This window comes from Chiroxiphia lanceolata, chromosome 12, assembly GCF_009829145.1.
Source record: "Chiroxiphia lanceolata isolate bChiLan1 chromosome 12, bChiLan1.pri, whole genome shotgun sequence".
Taxonomy (NCBI): Eukaryota; Metazoa; Chordata; class Aves; order Passeriformes; family Pipridae; genus Chiroxiphia; species Chiroxiphia lanceolata.
The window spans coordinates 11,000,643-11,018,783 of NC_045648.1; the positions used below are offsets into that span (position 1 = coordinate 11,000,643).

Genomic DNA, 18,141 nt, shown 5'->3' on the forward strand with positions numbered 1-18,141 from the left:
CCAGCCCCGGAGCGGCTTCGGGAGCGGCGGCGGCGGGCGGTGCGGGAGCCCCCGCGGATGCTGCTGGAGGGGCAGCAGAGCCCGCGCGGCCCCGGGCAGCCCCTCGCCATCCCCCGCGGCCGCCGCCTCCCGCGGGCGGGATAGCGCCGGGACCGCTCGGGGGCAGGCGGCGGGGAGCGCGGGGCGGCCGCGGCTCCTTTTCCTCGGTGCCTAACTCCCTCCTTCTCCTCATTCCTCCCCTCGCAGCTCGCCTTGGAGAGGCTGGTCGGAGGCAGGGCGACGGGGACCGGCGGACTTCGGCGGCGCAGAGGAGGCGGCGGCCGCTCGCAGCCCGGGGGCTCGGGGGACGCGATGTGGCGGGGGCGGCTGCTGGGGATCGCCCTGGGAGTTGCCGTGCTCTGGGCGTCCCAGGCGGGCGCCGCCGCCGCCGGGCACGGCGAGGGGGTGAGCGCCAAGGAGAGCCGGTCCAGCCGGGCCAAGAGGCGAGGGCACGGCGGCGGGCACGACGCACTCAAAGGGTAGGTGCGGGGCCGAGCCGGCCCCTCCTCGGGCCGGGCACATCTGCCTGCGTATGTGTGTGTGTGTGTGTGTCTATATCCAGTGGGTATGGATATTCACGGTGGGAGCTGGCGGGGGTGGCAGAACTCCCCCACACCCCGTGGGGCTGCCCATGCCGAGGAGCACTTTGGGCTGGGGGGCGCCGGACACCGCCTGCAGCATCGCAGGGTAGTGCCAGGGCACGGAGCCCCGCCACTCTCCCGGACTCCCCTGGGGGCAGGGTGCTGGATCCCCTGCGTGTTGCAGCCTTGCTTCACTTCTGGGTGGGCGATGCTCCGTGAGGTTGAGCCGCAGCAGCGCGGAGGTTCCTGATTTATCTTCTAGGAAGGCCTTGGATAAAGGCACACTGCGGGCTTGTGCATTCCTCCTGCATCCCGTACTTCTGCTTCACATAAAGCAGCATAGCAATGAGGCCCGGAGCCCACAGCATGCCCTTTCCATTATCTGTCCTCTCTCATCTCCACCTTGAACCTTTGGTGATGGGCATCTTCTCTTGCTCTCAGCTGGACTGTCCAGCTCTCTAGTACTCATGTGAATGAGCCCAAATATACAGGAGTTTGATTTCTTGTGAAACATTGTGGTACATGCTTAGCAGAGTGGTTTTTCTAAAGGGTGCATCTGTGTCAGGCAAACTTTTCCCAATTCTAGTGGAACACCTTTCCAATGCAAAAATAGTTTTGAAGTCAGCCGAAAGGCACTGTGTGCATTTGCAGTTGAAAATCTAGTTCACTGTAAAGGTGAAAAGCTTGTACTATAGGAATAAAAGAGAGGTTTTCTTTTTAAGATGTTCCAATGTGCCTTTTCAGCCCATAGCTAGATTTTTTTGTTGTCAGGCAGAGGACAAATGTAGCAAAAATTGTATTAAAATAGTTATGCTTCTGTAAGGGATGCAAACTATTTTCTTTCTTTTCATCATTTCCTCAAAAAGGAGCTGTTACAACTTTATTGTTAGAGGCCTTGATGAACATGCTTTAACTTCCTCATACTTCTATAGTACTTTTTACCTATATTTGGATTTACAATCTTGGCTTTTTTATGTTGGCCTGATTGGAAAAGGTTTATGTTTGTAGGTCCATATGCTGCAAAAATGGATGCAAGCTGTCAGCACTGTATTTCATGGATCTGATTTTGTAGAATCAGAATCTCTTATTTCATTTCCTTATACCTTGTCACAGACAAGAAATAGTTGGACAAAGGAGATCCAAAGTAGATGTGACAAAAACTAGGACGTGAGAAGGGTGTATAGTAAAGTTTGAGGGACTCATTGCAAGCAATAAAAGATGATAAGGAAAAAGATTTATCAGAAAGCACCTTTATTCTTTAGGGAGTCTTAATAAACTTTCTTGTTATAGAACTTTGAGTTAATATCAAACTAATAAACACCATTTTCTGCCCAGTGGCAAAGAGTGTGCCAGCTAACACACCGTGCTGACTTGGTGGAAGTCAGAGGCACATTAGCTGAGGATAAGATTTCTTTGGTGTATGTAACTGTTACTCTAAACTATGCTGTTTAGATAGTAGTAATAGTGCATCAAGGGATGATATTTCAAGTGTTAATTATTTTTGGAATTTAAAATGGATTAGGGTAAGTAATCTTATGAGTTGATTCTTGTGTTTAACAGAAGCCTTCCATATTTTGTGTCCATATTACTTTGCAATAATTCTTCCTTTTATTGTGTATTATCTATGAGTTATATATCTACTTAGGTATCTGCAAATCTGGAGATAATGGCAACATCCATATTAGGTATTCTCTATCTTGGTCAATTATTTGGAATATTACAAACCTGGAGTGCCCCTCGGAAGCAGATTCTTAACAAGGATGTAATAATTTACCAGATGATCTGAGATACAGTAGAGACAAACCAAATTATTAGTTTGATTTCTTTTTAGACCTTCTATGTAACCCCAACTTGAAGCTGAGTGTAGAGTTCCCAGATTGTTTGGAGGACAGTCATTTTGATCATTGTTGGGTGAATCCTGCTGGATATTTCCAGTTTAGAAGTTGTGAGCACTTTCTTAGGTGTGGTACTGTACTGTACAATGTGAATAAAAAGAATTGTCATTTTAACAGACAAGGTTGGAATGAATTCTTTGGAAGGACAGATGGAAAACATATTTTGAATGTACAGGAACTGTATATACATTATTCATTGTAATTGGAGGACTAAAACACTAAAAATATGATTTTGCAAGAAGACATACTATTTTTTTAACTTGTTCATCATCACAAATACATTTGGGAATCTGATAGTTGTAATACAAGTCATAACAGATGCTGGGAAACTTTATTTTCTTGTTATTGTAGTTGACTAAGACTTTTTTCCTCTTGCAATAGACTCTTGTTCTGATTGTAAGGAGCACAGGGATACATTTTTAGAGAAAATCCTTTACATTTAGGCTTTTTGTGTGTTTGATTATAATGACTGTTGGAAATCTTTTAGCATTTGAAAGTACTGAGGTTAGTCTGTGTGTAAATACTGGTCTTGTACGTTAAAATGAAGAAGCCAAAGATCTGTTTCAATTCTTGTGACTTTTCCAACTTAACATTTTTTACTGCAAGCTGTTGATTGCAGGAGATGTTTGCTTTCCTCCGTGTGACCTTTGCCTCATTGTTTATGCCAGTGAGCTGTCCGAATGTATAACGTGATTCTAGAAGTATACTTTAATTTTAATTATTGTAAATTATTTGGAAATACCTCTTACGTGCTCATTTTAAGATTTTAAGCTTGCTGTTCATGCAGTTTAAATTGATCCAGCTATGAAGGCATTAGAGGTGAAATCCTGTAATGCCATCTGTGTTTGGCCTAAGGCAATGTATATTTATGTGCTGGTGCCTGATACCTCTAAGTGATTAGAAAGCAATCAGAATAAAAGCAGAAATTATGAAAAAATATAACTAGATTCTCCATTCATGGAAATGTTGCTGGAATCCATTGTGATTCAGCAAGTTAAAATAATAAGCTGCTACTGAGACACTTATCCTCTGGATCTCCAGAACTTTATCACAGATGTTACTGTACTGAATTATAAGGCATCACGCCATTAAACACATGCTACCCCTTAAACACCTAAGAATGTGGTGTCAAACTTCTGTAAGAAATAAATCCTACAAAACTGGCCACCAATGGGAAGTTCTTTCTAAACAGTGTATACTTGAAGACAACTATTTCTATGTGTTTTAGTCATTTGAATATAAAGTAAAAAATAATGTACTGGTGGTTTAATTGGTAGTTGTCTCAGTTCAAGAAGTATGTGCTTAAAGATCTTAGAATTAATTAGGATTTCCCATTTTCTGATGATGCCAGACAATGACTTCAAACACTAATGAGTATCAGTCAGTTCTTAATATTTTAAGCAATGTTTGTCATGTTTATCAGTCTCTTCTCAGTATAACGGCCAAAGAAAGCAATGATTTGTCTAACAAATAGCAGAAGTTTTGAAAGAACTAAAATTTCTTCAAGATAGCTCAATCGTGACATGTTTCTAATTAAGAGACTAATTAAATGTATTTGTGCAAGAATGATTTAATTTCTTTGTTTTTAGTAAGTTGAAATGATAGTGAATATTGCAGAACAGAATAGTTGGCTCCACAGTGATTCATATGAGTCTTGGATTAAAGCTATTCCACAGGGGATTGAGTTTTTTGGGACCAATTTCTTTTGGTTATCTCAAGTGAAGACCACAGGTTTACTGATATGCTTACTTGAGTAAAGCTAGTCAGATTTGACCCTTTTTATGCATCGGTACTCCTTGAAACAGAATAAATCTTACAAATCTATAACATAATTCTAGTGTTCAGCTATATAATTAAGGCTTCTGGTTTTTGTTTTAAACCAATAATTACCACTAAAAGCTTGCTGAAGGAAAGCAGACTTTCTGTACTGGTAAATATTTGTTTATACTGAAAAAACCTCAAATATTTTTCTTGCCACTTGTGGCCCGCACACCTCTGGGCAGCTGCTGGTGCCACACCTTGTCCGTGGCACTCTGCAAGCAGGAGGCAGCCTGAATACTTGGAAATATAAAACTTAATTAAAAAGAGATGGGGGTTGCTGTAATACCTGATGTGCTGGAGCACTCCCTTGGCTCCCAGGTGGCACAGCTGGCCTCCCTCCAGTCCTCTGTGCCTCACAGGGTAAAGCTTATATGGAGGGTGAAAAACTTCTGCGCCAGCACATCCCAGTATAAAACCTGAAGTCCTTGGCAGTTACACGTAGTGTTAAGATTCTGCACCTCTCTGCACCTCTGCCAATGCTTGTGGTGCTGGTTTTTTGTTATTGTATGGTCCTTGGAATTCTAGTTCTGGAGTGAAATGAGTTCATGGATCTTGGCACTGTGTCCCATGTACGTTTCCTTTCTTTCACTACGGTATGATTTGATACAGGTGTAACTTTCTCTGGGGAGTAGGAGGGATGGATGAGGAGTAGGGAAAACAAATAACCAAGCAAGAAGCCAGCACAGAACGTATTCTGTGGCTGGCAAAAGTTGTCATTAATGCTTGATGAAGGGCTAATATTTAAAGAGGGAGTAACACATTATTTTCAGTTCTGATCCCATAGATGTCTTCCCCTGGCTGCCACAATAGGTTTGGATTACATACTAATACATACATACTGTCATTCTTGTTCTAGTTCCATGTTGTTCTTTGGCCTGAAGTAAAACTGTAGAAGGTAAATAATCTTCAGGGCTTTGTGGTCCTTGTACTCTCCATTTAGATTTTTAAATCCTGTCATTTGGACACCATCTCTTTAAAAGGCACAGCCTTAATCCCAATTCTGGTTTATCACTTATGGGGATAGACTTCTGGGCCTGTGTAGTTTGTAGTGCAGAATTAGGACTTAATTGATTTGGGGCATGACAGGGAAAAACCATCCAATGGTTAAAACTCTTGATGAGTATACTGTTGTAGTCTCTCTTTCGCTGGTGAGCCTCTGAGGCACATGTGATTGTTACCAACAGCTTAGCCAGTCTTCCCCAATGTCATCTTTTCTCATTTTGTATTGTAGCTGGACACAAATGGTTTTGAAGTGCCATGTGTCTCTCCTAAAATACATTAAAGAAATACTTTATTGCCATTTGATGATAGAAGGTCACAAATAGAGCAAATGGAGGAAAAAGGCTACAATAAACAGTGTAGCAGCATTCATGATGCGCTGTATGCAACATGAGTGTTTTGGAAATATTGTAAAATTGACCTGGGAGTCTGAGAAGAAGCAGGTTTGCTGTGACCATGCACCACTTTGCCAGTGTTGAAGATCAGGAGGGCAAGATTGGATATAATTCTTTTCCTTTCTTCCCTTCTTTCTTATTTGTTTATTTATCTATTTTTGTCTGCACAGCTCTTGGCTGTATCAGGCTGGCCTGATACACTGACCCAGATGCTGCTGGACCAGTCACAGCTGTGATGGGTTTGTACTTCATGTACAGAGCGAGTGGAGAATTTCACATCAGTTTTGTTACTTTGTGTCCCAGCAAAGGAAGGTGCAGTGCTGTCCTATCACCTGAGGGGTCCTGTGTAAGGCTGATCGTGGCTATGACTTAATTGCTTGGCAGGTTAGAAACAGATTATCCTACAGCTCGTACTCAGAAAACAAGAGATGTCATGGATTGTACTTTGTGTCTTTCTTTGTGCTCCAGGTAATAATTTTCTTTTGTGGATTTGTTATGCGGTTTTATAATCTTATGTGTGGTGGTGTCTTTCTGGAGACTTTCTGATCTCAGTTTGTTGGTGTTTAGTTGTACATTGATGAGGACAGGTGGTGTACTGTCTTTAGAAACTGGAGGCATAAAGGGTTGGGGTGAAAAACAGAACAGCACCTGCAGAGAGTGTGTCTGGTTGGAGCGGGATGCAGTAATTTGCAGTTTGCAGTGCAAGTTTCCTGAGAGAATTGTTTGGAGGGGTCATAAGAAACCTCTGGCTAAACTCAGATGCATTTTCCTCAATCAAGAGCCTCCTGAAGAGTTATAAAAGTAGACTTCTCCCTTGTCGTCAGCAAGCACAAGATACATTTTGCGTTCAGTGGTGGTTCCATAAGTTGTTGACCAGATCCAGTCACATGTGGATCTGTTTGCCATGTTAACTGGGAGAGCTTCTACTCTATGTGCAACTTCACACAGTGGTGTCAGAACCTATGCTGGGCTTCAGGATGCAGACTTGGAGTAAGCACAGGGCTGCTCTCAGTGTATTTGGGAGCAATGGGAGGATCACTGGGTTACGGTTTGGCAGGGACAGTCCAGCTGTCAACTTCATTTACAGTCAGCCTTATCGGATAAAATTGCAGCTTCTGTTTTCCTGTAAGCTTGTTTTCCTTTCCTGTGGTGTGTTTCTCAGCAGTGCTGCTCACTTAGGACAGTCTTTGTCATTCATCTTCCATCCTACAAACTTGAATGTTTAGTATGTGAACTTCAATACAAGTTTTGACAGGGTTCACTTTAAATATGTTCATGGACTCAAGCAACTGTGATTATTGGAATAGTGCTACCCAAAATGAAAGATCTCAAATATTTAGCTACGTGGATCACCAGGAAAACTTCCTCTTTGTAGAAATATAGTAGATATCGGATCATAGGAGGCCATCTCTACTTAAACAAGACTTTAGGAGCTTGAGATCTTTGAATGTGAATATAGAGATAGTAAGAAATGAATTATTAGCAATAAGATTGTCTTCCATCTCATTGCTTTTCTTCATCTGCCTGCTGAACCCTACAGATGAAGAGGATAGAGATGCATGTCTGTCACTTTGGTCTTACTCCTCAGACTCAGTAAATATTTTTGTAGAATGGAACAATTGTGGCCTGGAGTGTTTCTGATTAACCATTGCACTGTGCTGGAAAAGATATTTGTAGCTTTTTGATCTTGTATTGTGAATGTCTCCTTTGGTTGTTTTCTCATCCACTCTGACTTTCCCACTTAGTTTTGTTTGCTTATTTTAGGATTTCAGACCTACTGAACAGCCTCATTCATGCTAAGATTGGTGTGCAGATAGAGGCATGAGGAGAATAATTTGCTTTTTTGTGACAGTTCAGTAAAGTTGGGCTCTTCTTTGGAAGGTACACTGGGATGTAAAATGTAGCCTGTCAAATTAAAACCTCTACCTTCTGGTTTTGCTTATAGATCTTCACTGAAGTATGCAGGAGTTCTAGCTTTTATCTAGAAGAATATTTTTAATGTTGACTTGCTGGAGAATCTGTTGTTTTCCTTTCTACTTCTCATTTTATGAAATGATTCATGACCATTAAAGCCTCAGAAATACCAAATGAAAGCCACAGTTCTTTTGTCTACAGTTTTAATCATTTTCATCCTCTTTTTCAAGCTTCCCTCTCTCTCATGTTTTGCTGGAGGACATCAGAATATCCAGTGATGTTCAGCTGAGGTTTCAAACTAAAATTTGTTTCCTTTCAGGAACATTATTTCCTGTCTCTTTTCTCCTTCTTTGTTTTTTTCCCACTAATTTTCCATCTTTTTCTCTTCCTTGTATACAGAGTAAATTACCAGTGTCTGCTAGGGACAAAGGTGAACTAAAAGAGAGGGGTCAGTATCAACAGGGTTTTCCTGTTTCCTTATGGCAGAGATGCAGGTAACGGACCTTTTGAAAACGTGGAATCACTGTCCCAGCAAGGAGAAAGGCAGAGGGTAGGTTACAGTGTGTAGTCAAGGGAGGAGGAGAAACACTGATATATTACCTAAAATAAATCTTCCAGTAGCCTAAGGGAGAGCACTTAACACACAAGTTAATAGCATTGCTTAGCACCTCAGGGCGTTCGTTCACTGACAAGTACTGATGGAAGGGTCAGGTTTATGAGGCTCCCTAAAGGATTGTGTTTTCTTGATGGTGGGAATGGTGGGTGGCACCAGCACATCCCACATCCTCAACAAGGGGCTGGTTAGCCCTGGCTTTGGCTGGCCAGTTGTGCTGCTGCTCTTCTTGGTGCACAGTGCAGACTGGCAGAAATCCTGAGCTCTCCTCTGTGTTTTCCCTTGGGAAATTGTTAGAGGTTTGCCTCTATTGCTAGCCATTAGCATCTACATGGTGAGTGTGGGAAGTAGAGCTGGAGATGGGAAGTGGTCTTTCCCTGTTGCTCTGTTGGAAGTGACATCTGGAGAGCTAAGGAGCTAAGCATTGTCCTTGCCCACAGTTACATCCATTTCCCATGGGATGCTGTTTAGTGCTACCAGGGTAGAAAAGGCTATAATGTCTTGTCCTCTGAAAATACTTTTTTTTTTTTTGTGTGTGTGTGTGTGTTTATTTGTTTGTTTTAAGAAAGTACCTGGCGGATCTCTCCTGCTTTCCCTCTGTACTTGTCTGGCCCAGCAGATAGTTTCTTGTGGTGGCATACTTGTACTTTATGTGTCTTACCCAGCCATGTAGATTGGGTTTTGAACTGGACCCGTTGACATTCTCAAGTGGAACAATGAAGGAATACATGCCAGAAACGCGTCTGTCCCTGGCTATGAATGAGAACAATGCCTGGCTGTCAGGTTAGATGAGCGTGTCCCTGCAAAAGACATGGTCAGATTTCCAGAGCAAGTGCGGAAGAATTCACTTAATGTCAAATGCTGTTGTTGGATTGCTGTATTTAGCTGTCACAGTGTGTGATGGAGGTTGGGGTTAGAAAAGTGTTCAGTGTTGCTGCAGGAAACTTGCATGTCATTTTGAACTCTTGACTTGCACATAGGCTGGAGCCAAAGATACCCGTAGAGCTGCTTAGCGTGTTATTTTTTCAGTTGGACTGAGCTAGGATTCTGGGACAGCAGTATCCTTACTGTGAGAGTGAGAAATAGTTATCATATTAGGCTCTCTGCATGGCACAGGCTCGCTTATTGCAGTGCAAAAATGAGTACGTCAGATGCAATCCTTTGTATGTAAAAAATACATTTTGCTTAAAAATGCGTGCTTATTCTTGAAAGGATAACAGAAGCTAAATTTTGTGTTTGTTCCAGAATCTAGCATTGTTTCCTAGATTTTCCTTTTATATGATTGAAATAGATGGCTCCAAGAGTTCTCTTAATCACTGCATGAAGAAAAAGGGCACAGTGATAAAAAACATCCCATTTTTATAATATTTAGCTAAATAACAGAAAAGCAATCCCTGTTTAAACTATTTGGGGTGCCTGGAAATGGGGCCTATGCATGTTAAATGCAGATGTGTGTCTGTGATTTTAGTTCTAACCCATCCACAGTTAAGTTTCTCAGTTTGTGGATGTACTCACTGAAAGCAGTGAGTTCAAAGCACAACCAGGCTTCTTCCCTGGGCTCTTGGTGCAGAGTGATGTGTGTCAGGGCTGCAGGTGGCTTGGGACAGCTGCCCATCACATGCTGTAGCTGTTGGCTGCTGCATCCCATTAGGAACCAGATCTTCCCTTCCTGCTTCTGCTTTGCTTGCAGCTCTGCTGCTCCTTGGAGGAGGGGGCAGGCACCAGCGCAGCTGAAGGAGATGCTTTAGATATTGACCTCTAATTTGTGCATGAAGTACCTGACTTCTGGCATTTAGGTGAGGAGGGATCTTGAAGGCCATGTGGTCCAACCCTCGCTTACAGCGGGGTGAACTTAAATCAGGTTGCTCATGGCTGTGTCTACTAAAGTTTGGAGTGTCTCTGGTGATGGAAGTTCTTGGTTACGTGGGAAAGCTGAGTAAAGCTCCAGTGGAGTCAGCAGAGCTCAGTCACTCCATGTATTTAGTATTTACTCTGAAACACTGAGAAGTTCAGGTAGGTACCTAAGCTGTTTTACAACAAAAGGTATTTACATCTGATTTTGTGTCTCTTGAAAGCTACTAATAAAGGATTCCACTTCACATTCTGGAGCCTTAGCTACTATTTCTTAATACTTTGGTTATCCTCAGACTTAGACAACCACATTTCTAAGACAAGCCCCCCATTTTTTCTGGTGCAGTTTGTCATTCTTTTTAACTCCCAGTGCAGACATGGAAGCATCACTCCTATTTTATGTGGAAAATCAGCAAATAGTTCTGTGTACAGTTTTAGCAGGTACCAGAGTTACCCATGTAAGAAGAAAAACAGGCAAAGGCTTCTCTAAAAATAATCGTTGGCTGATGATGTTGCTTTAAATTGCATCTCTTCTGCCAGAAGACTGGGTCCCTACATTATGTTAAACATATGGTAGCCACTGCAGCAAAATAATTAATAGGTGTTGTTCATGAAACGTTTTCTTGCAAGAAAGAATAGCTGTGTGTTTTTCTAGGGAGAGGAAAAGTACATTGAGGGAATGATTAGAAACCATTCCCACTATCCCTGCATCTCAGCTCAGCTCTAGCTGGTGATCAGCTGTCTCTCTTACTCACTCAGCTGCTCTCTGCGCACTCTGTCTGGTCTCTGTCTAATTTATTTGAGACCTGTGCTTTGGGTTTGATTCAGCCTGGATTACGCCAGCATTGGCCGGTGCATGGCAGTGCTACTGACAAAATTTCAGCCTGAAGCTTCGCTCACAGCAGTGCCAGAAACTCTTCCTCCCATGGGAGCTGCAGATGGGCAACGCTTTCTTCGGGAGAGGGCTGTAATTTCCTTGAGGGGTCACAGGCAGGGCAGAATGGGGATGTGCAGAATTAGCAGGCCCCCCTGGCAGGCTGCAGCACGGGGCCCTGACTGTGTCTCTGCTGCGACCCTGGAGGGGACAGTCACAATGCCAGAGGTGCCCCCACCATTCCTGAGCCAGGGGTGTTCTCTGCTGCCAGCTTCACACATGGCTTTTGAACACCTCCCTCCCCTCTCTGGCTGTCACGTACCCTCGCTGCCTCAGTACATCTGATAAGACGGCTCTGCCGAACGTAGCATGATTTGCTTCCCATCATTTTATGTTTGTGTGCCTGCTCCACAAATCCACCCCCAGTGCCTGGGTAATGGTGTGCAGTTTGGGAGAGCTGGGCAGCCAGGCATCCTTGCTGACACAGGGCATTGGAAGCAGGAGTAGCAAGGGAGGGACAGACCCGGTTGGTCCTTTCTGTGAGATGAGGTCGGTGTTGCCCCATGGAGAAAAGAGACCTTTTATTTGAGAAGGTGTGACAGGCAGCTGTGCTGCCCCACAGTGCTGACCTGGGGCAGGACCATGGGTGTCCCTCTGAAGTCGCTGATGCTGCAGTTCTGCCCAGGCTCCATCCCCACAAGTAGGGATAGGACAGACAAGGCTTTACTTTGTAATGGGGGTGTAGGGTCCCTGTGGTTGTTTCTGAAGAATATCTTCTAATTTGGTGCACACACATGCCGCCAATATCTATGCAAACCTATCACTCTCAAGTGTTAGTTATCACAGTTTCCAGATGAACATTTTTCTCTCTGCTGTTCTAAGATTTTTCTAGTTGATGACTAATGTCTTTTGATAATTGCTCAACTCACTTTGCTACTGAATTTGTACTTGTGTATCATTAATCAAAGACATAGTTTCTTGTTTACTTTGGACATCTTTGATGAAACTCTGGGCATCAACCATCCTGTCTCAGCACTGTACTATTACAGAAATCCTTTTATACTTTACAAGTTAATTAAGTGACTCTAAAATGAAGTGAAAGACTTGTCTTTTTTTAAATTGCAGAGGGAACAGCTTTGTTCTGAGATGTTCTCTCCCTCCTCTGGGCTTTGGAGTAAAAGGAAGGTGCTATAGGTGGTTTGAGGGTGAATAGATGCATTTTTGCTTATTTTACCATCCAAATCAGGTTTTATAACAGAACTCAGTTTGTAGTGCTGTTCAGAAAACCGGTTTTGTAAGAATATAAAATACTTCTTTAGTATTTATAGCTTATAGTATCAGCAGGAAAATATGCTCTATTTAACACAACAGTGGGTAACTGTTTAAAGTAAGTACCACGATAGAGCCTTGACAATTTGATTGATGGTTTCCATGACTTTACATGAGGTAAATTGTTATTACCTTGAATACTTTATTTATTTATGGGGATTTATTGCTATAGTGTCTGATCACCTCATAAATATCAATGAATATAACCTTCAAAATTAATTATTTTCAAAGACATTTTACAAATGTGCACAAATCCCTCCATCTCAAAAGAGTGGCATTCAGACTTTAATATAGGTTTCTTTTATAAGCTAAGCAGCAGCTTTCTGACGAAAAAGTGTTCCACTGGAAAATGCACTTGTCGGGCTCAAATTGTTCCATGGAAGTACAGTTTGATGCCTTTTTAAATTTTTTTTTTTTTCAAAGCTGAGCAGGCTGCATCCGAGTTGGAGCCTCTTGGGTGTATGGCTTAGCTTACCCTGTGGACAGCTTCAAGGCTCTCAGGGTCTCTGACTTCACGGTTGCTGGCACATCTAGGTTTTCCGGAGTCCCATTTTGGAAACGGATTTCTAAAACCGGGTTTCTCTGTGACACAGAAATCTGCTCCTGGCTCTTAACATGGACCAGATGGTCCCCAAAGCCATGTACTTGCTGAGACTGAAATTTGACAGAATATGTAAACATCACTTTATGGTCAGCCCTTTATAGATTCTCCCCAACCGGAATGGGAAATGAGTGGTTTATGCCCGTAGGTTGTAACAGGTAGCAACAAACCCACTCTGTCTGTCTTAATGAGTTCTATTATTTCTTCTGACTGGAGAAGGTGAAAAGCAATCTCACTTGTCTGCTTGCCAGTCTTACTTGGCAGATGATCATGGAGCAACATTTGGCATTGATGAACAGGGAACTCTAGGAAAGTTACATGGTTATAGCCCTGCAGGGAAGTAGCTGACATTACTAAAACTGAATACATTGGAATTAAATGAATAAGACTTTGAGTCTCTAACACTGGTTGCAGGAAGAGAAAAGGGCCCTGTAACAAGTCCAATTGTGTTGCTCACATTCACCTCAGTTACCACTTTGTAATTATCCAGAACCAGAGGAAGGTAATGGCAGTGCTTGCTTTGACTTAAGTAGTTTCTGGCCAAACATGTAATTCGAAAGAGTAAGTGTCACAGCAACTGGTGTAATCAGAATACCTGAAACTGCATTAGCAATGCATATCCCTAAATAAATACAGTATAAAAAAATTTAATTAGAAAATGTGCATAAAGAAATGTTTGTATATATTGAGATTGTTTGTCTTAAGTTGCCTCACCATATGAGGTAACTATTGTTTACTTAGACATTGCATTACTGGGAATGAAGAAATTTCTGAAAGACTAAAGACAAAATAATAATAGAAAACCCTTCCTAAAACAGCAAACACTTAAATCTGTCTCTAATCTGTATACAATATTTTAATAAAGCAGTTTCTAGAAAGTTTATAGCTAGCTCTAGCTGCATTAATCTATTGGTAATTGCTCACAATATTAATAGGGGTTGTAAAATTTTCCTCCGGTAAGATTATTAGACATAAAACAAAAGAAGGCACATGTTGCCATTTCTGAAGCTATTCTTACCGGCTTTATTTGCATGGATAGATACATTAAATAAATAGGACAAGATAGATTTAAAATATCTATTATCTGCGAGGGGCATAGAATAATTTCAACTTTTCAGTTTTTACCAATAAAATCATGATAGGAATAGTGTCATGTCCTGTCAGCTTTCCTTGTAAAATCTAGTGATAAAGTTATTTGATGGGGTAAATGTGTGTGAGAGGAAAGGGTTGGAAATAAAAAGTCCTGTGGATCCATCATTTAAGGAGGGCAGTAGACCCTTCATACCCATTTCTCAGGATCCTGTCGTTCTACATATACCCACATCCTTGATTTTTTTGGTAGCTAGTAATTTACACATTTTGACTCTTTTTTTTTTTTGGCTAAGGTTCTGGTTGGCATGTTTCAGTCATACATACGTAGTTTTGCTCATGGACAAAACAGAGAGCAGTAATAGTGCTTTAGAGAAAAGAAGAGAAAGCAAAATTAAAAATTACCACTCAAAGAGCACTAGATTTCCTCTGTGCTCATTAATGATTATGGATATGATTCCTTATTTTATATTTAAATGTTAGTTTTGCTCAAAAACCCGTATGGTTAATTCTTCAGATATGGGGTGATATGAGACAAGGTTTGCCCATTCTGTTGCTGTTGTTCAGATGTTACTGATTTGATTTTGTGTTTGTAATGTAATCTTCAATTTGTAAAAGTGTATGTTACCTAAAAACCCCAGCCACAGGCATACAGTTCTGTTAAAAACGTACAACATTCTAAATGTAATTATTGAAATGTATATTGCAGTAATTTACTTTTTCTGTTTTTATGCCTCTACTTTTCCAACATATTGCTGGGTACAAATAAGACTTCATCCTTTTTTTCCCAGGCCAAATGTATGTGGATCACGTTACAATGCCTACTGTTGCCCTGGATGGAAAACTTTACCTGGTGGAAACCAGTGCATCGTCCGTAAGTTAATCTAGTTATGTGTTATGACTGAGGTTTATCTTTGTCCCTCTATGTCAGGGTATTTTCAATTGTATACCAGAACTGAAATGTGTTGCTATATGTTTTCAATAGCAGCTGTACATTTCTTTACCATTTTAAATATATTAAGCCAATTTACAAAGTTTTGTGGGCTACAACACAGTGATGTGATACCAGTATTTAACAAAGGATTAATGTTATCCACATGTTCTGTTTAAGTCTGTGGTAAAGGGTTCCAAGGGGTGTGTGAACTCTCAGGAGTGAGTAGCTGTGGAATATGTTAATCTATTTAAGTAAAGGGAAGGAGGCAACAGCGTTGGGCCAACAAGTACATTTTCTCTGCTTGTTTGGACCATATCCCTGAAATATATATGTAGGGATATAAATATACATGCCTCATGGTGCTGTGTCCATACTCGTGTGTAACGGAAGAGCATACCAGAAATAACTCCTGAAGGCACTTTGCCTAAGGCTGATAAGACTGTCCAGAGATACTGAGGCAACGTGCTGTCAGCTGGGAATTATTGTGTGTCTGGTGCAGAAATAAAGGAAGCATTGTAATGCTGCCTCAGTGCCATCCTTCCTCCAAAATTAGTCTGGTAAAATGGACAACAGTTTCACTTTTCCAAGGAAATCTTCCTGTATCTACTGTGGCCTGTGGCATGTTCCCAGACCTTTTCATAGCAGATAGTGAAGGTCTAGGTTTCAGCTGTCCTCCATAAAGATGCAGACCAACAGGAGGAACTATTTTGGGATCTGTTGTACGCAATTTAATGAGTTTGTCGGTATTTCTGTTATGGTACTGAATTTTCTATCAGGTGTTTTTTTATGTGTTTGGGGTTTTTGAAACATATTTTAAAGGCATTTATGTTTTCTTTATAGCAATCTGCAGACATTCCTGTGGGGATGGATTTTGCTCTAGACCAAACATGTGCACATGCCCAAATGGTCAGATAGCCCCCTCCTGTGGTTCAAAATCAAGTAAGTATTTTTTCTGTGTCTTTGATATTGCTCTTTTGAGTCTGTGAAGCTACTAAGGTATGTAAAATAGTTCAGTGGTCAATATTTAAGACAAATAACCTCTGAGTCACCAGACATACTTTTACCACAGGAAGGAAAGTGTAGTCTCCTATGATGAAACTGAAGAGTGACTCACAGACCAGCTATTGGAGACACTTTCTTTGCCAAATCAAAACCAAATTAGTCTTATTGGAAGCTATTTTCGTTTGGCACTTTGTAACACTAATTCCAGTCTTCCTTGCTTTCTGCAAAATGCCTTACCTCTGTTGAATAGTAGACGTGCTCTTGTATACAGCACAAAAGTTGTAATGAGGGATGACTCTTGACAACTGGCTGAACTTGACATGCTTTGTAATTCTCCTCTGATTTCGAGGGTTATAAGGCAGACACTGTGCTCTGTGTTACTTACACAGGCCTTACATTTCCTTGCCAGGCTCAGTTCACAACTTCTGAATCTCATCTTACTTCTGTAGGTACTAGAGGTACAGAGCTGGTCAAGGTTTTTAAGTGGAACACTTTTCATCAGAAAAAAAAAGATGCTCTGAAAATGAAGCTTTTCAGAGAGATGACTTTTCCCAGAAATGTTTGGATTTCAGATTTTCAAGGAAGGTTCCCCAAATCCAGGGAAAAATAAGTAAAATTAAATTCATTCAGTGAACCAGAGAACTCAATGGCTAAACATGAGTTAAGTATTTGATATAAAGTAGGATTTTGCTTGGGATAATATCTGTTCATATCTGAGATGCCAGCTGTAAAGTACTTACTCTGTATGCTCATTAGAATATGATGGTTGTCTCTTAGAATATAGAAGATTTTGATTTTTATATGAAATATGAAGTTTCTGGAAAGAATTTTGGGGGAAACTGGTTCCCACAAATACCCTTTAAGTCAGTGGGGGATGCACTCAGCTGAGGTCTGTAATATTATGCTAAATGGTAATCCTTTTAGTTCTGAATATCTTATGAGACTCAATGTGTGGTCTGCTTTGCATCTGTATTTTTTACCTTGCCCTTTTTTTTGCTTTCCTGGTTGATAAGAGCTTTACCACATAACTGACCATTTCAGCTTGTGGTTTTAGCATCCTTTTTATCCAATAAAACAAAAACAACTGTGGAATGTAATGGAATGGCATGTACTAAAATGGTAAATATTGTACTTTGTAGTTCAACCCCTTTCTCAGGCTCCTGTGATGTCTGTTAGGGAGAGGCCAGCATGAGGAGGATATGGAGCTATGGAGTTCTCAAAGAGTACTGGAAGGAGGGATGGGTGAAAAATGCTGCAGAAACATGTGTGGTGGTGTGTTCGTGCCTGGGTTTGCAGCTACTGCTCTACTGGGTGCATATGCCTTAGTTTTGTAAGCCAGTAAAGGAAAGTATGACCTTCTCCCAAGTACCCTTCCGGGCACAGAAGGAGAGATATATCCCTACATCTGTTACATGTTTTGGTACCTTTTACAAAGGCAGGAATGAGTGGGCCTTAGTATTACCTAACTTTTTAATTTGGCCACACTGAAGTATTTTATGAGTCAAGAGACTTAAAAGAAAAATGAAGTATGAGTAAAGTCACAGTTCTTCTTGTGGTTCCTTCTCTGAAATATTCTACAATTGATCTCCATAGTTTTAGCCTTCATTGGAGGAGCACAGATAAATGGGTGCAGGACTTAACTACAGTTTTTAATCAAGCAGCTTCTTAAGCCTGTGTGACATAGCTAATTTGGTTGTTGACAATTACTTCTCCTAGGTATGAATATTCTACTAATCATAAATCTTATTCAGTGCTGATATTATTTTCCTTACATTGCTACATTGGTTTTCCCACTTCTAAGTGTTGCTTGACACTTTACAAATAGACTTAGCAGTTGGCTTATAATAGGTACGGCTTATATCTTGTTCAATTTCTGCAATAAATTAAGATACAGTTTGTGGATGTGGTTACATCCCCTTTGTTTATTAAAACATACCAATTCTAAAAGCAAAAATGTCCTTAAGCAATAGAGAGAAAAGACTCCACTGCTTCTGTGCACTCTTGTGTAATATTTTTTATGATCCAGCACATCTCATTAATACTTACAGAGCATACTTTATGTAAGTCATTTGCTTTGTTGGTACTGTAGACAAAATCCATGAATACATATTTACACAACAGACCACAATGACTTAGATCTGCTATTAGGAAACAAAGTAAACATAAAACCAAAATACACTGTTTGACATCAAATGGTTACTGTC

The 18,141-nt window shown here is 41.1% G+C and overlaps 1 protein-coding gene across 1 annotated transcript in view; it reads left to right on the forward strand.

Annotated features, from left to right (window-relative positions):
- Positions 1 to 336: 336 nt before the first annotated feature.
- Positions 337 to 18,141, forward strand: part of FBN1 (fibrillin 1) — a 146,399-nt gene continuing 128,594 nt past the window's right edge. The window contains 3 exon segments of the mRNA XM_032699840.1: positions 337 to 518; positions 14,793 to 14,875; positions 15,776 to 15,874. Of these exon segments, the coding sequence (XP_032555731.1) occupies positions 352 to 518; positions 14,793 to 14,875; positions 15,776 to 15,874 (349 nt within the window). The 5' untranslated portion in view covers positions 337 to 351.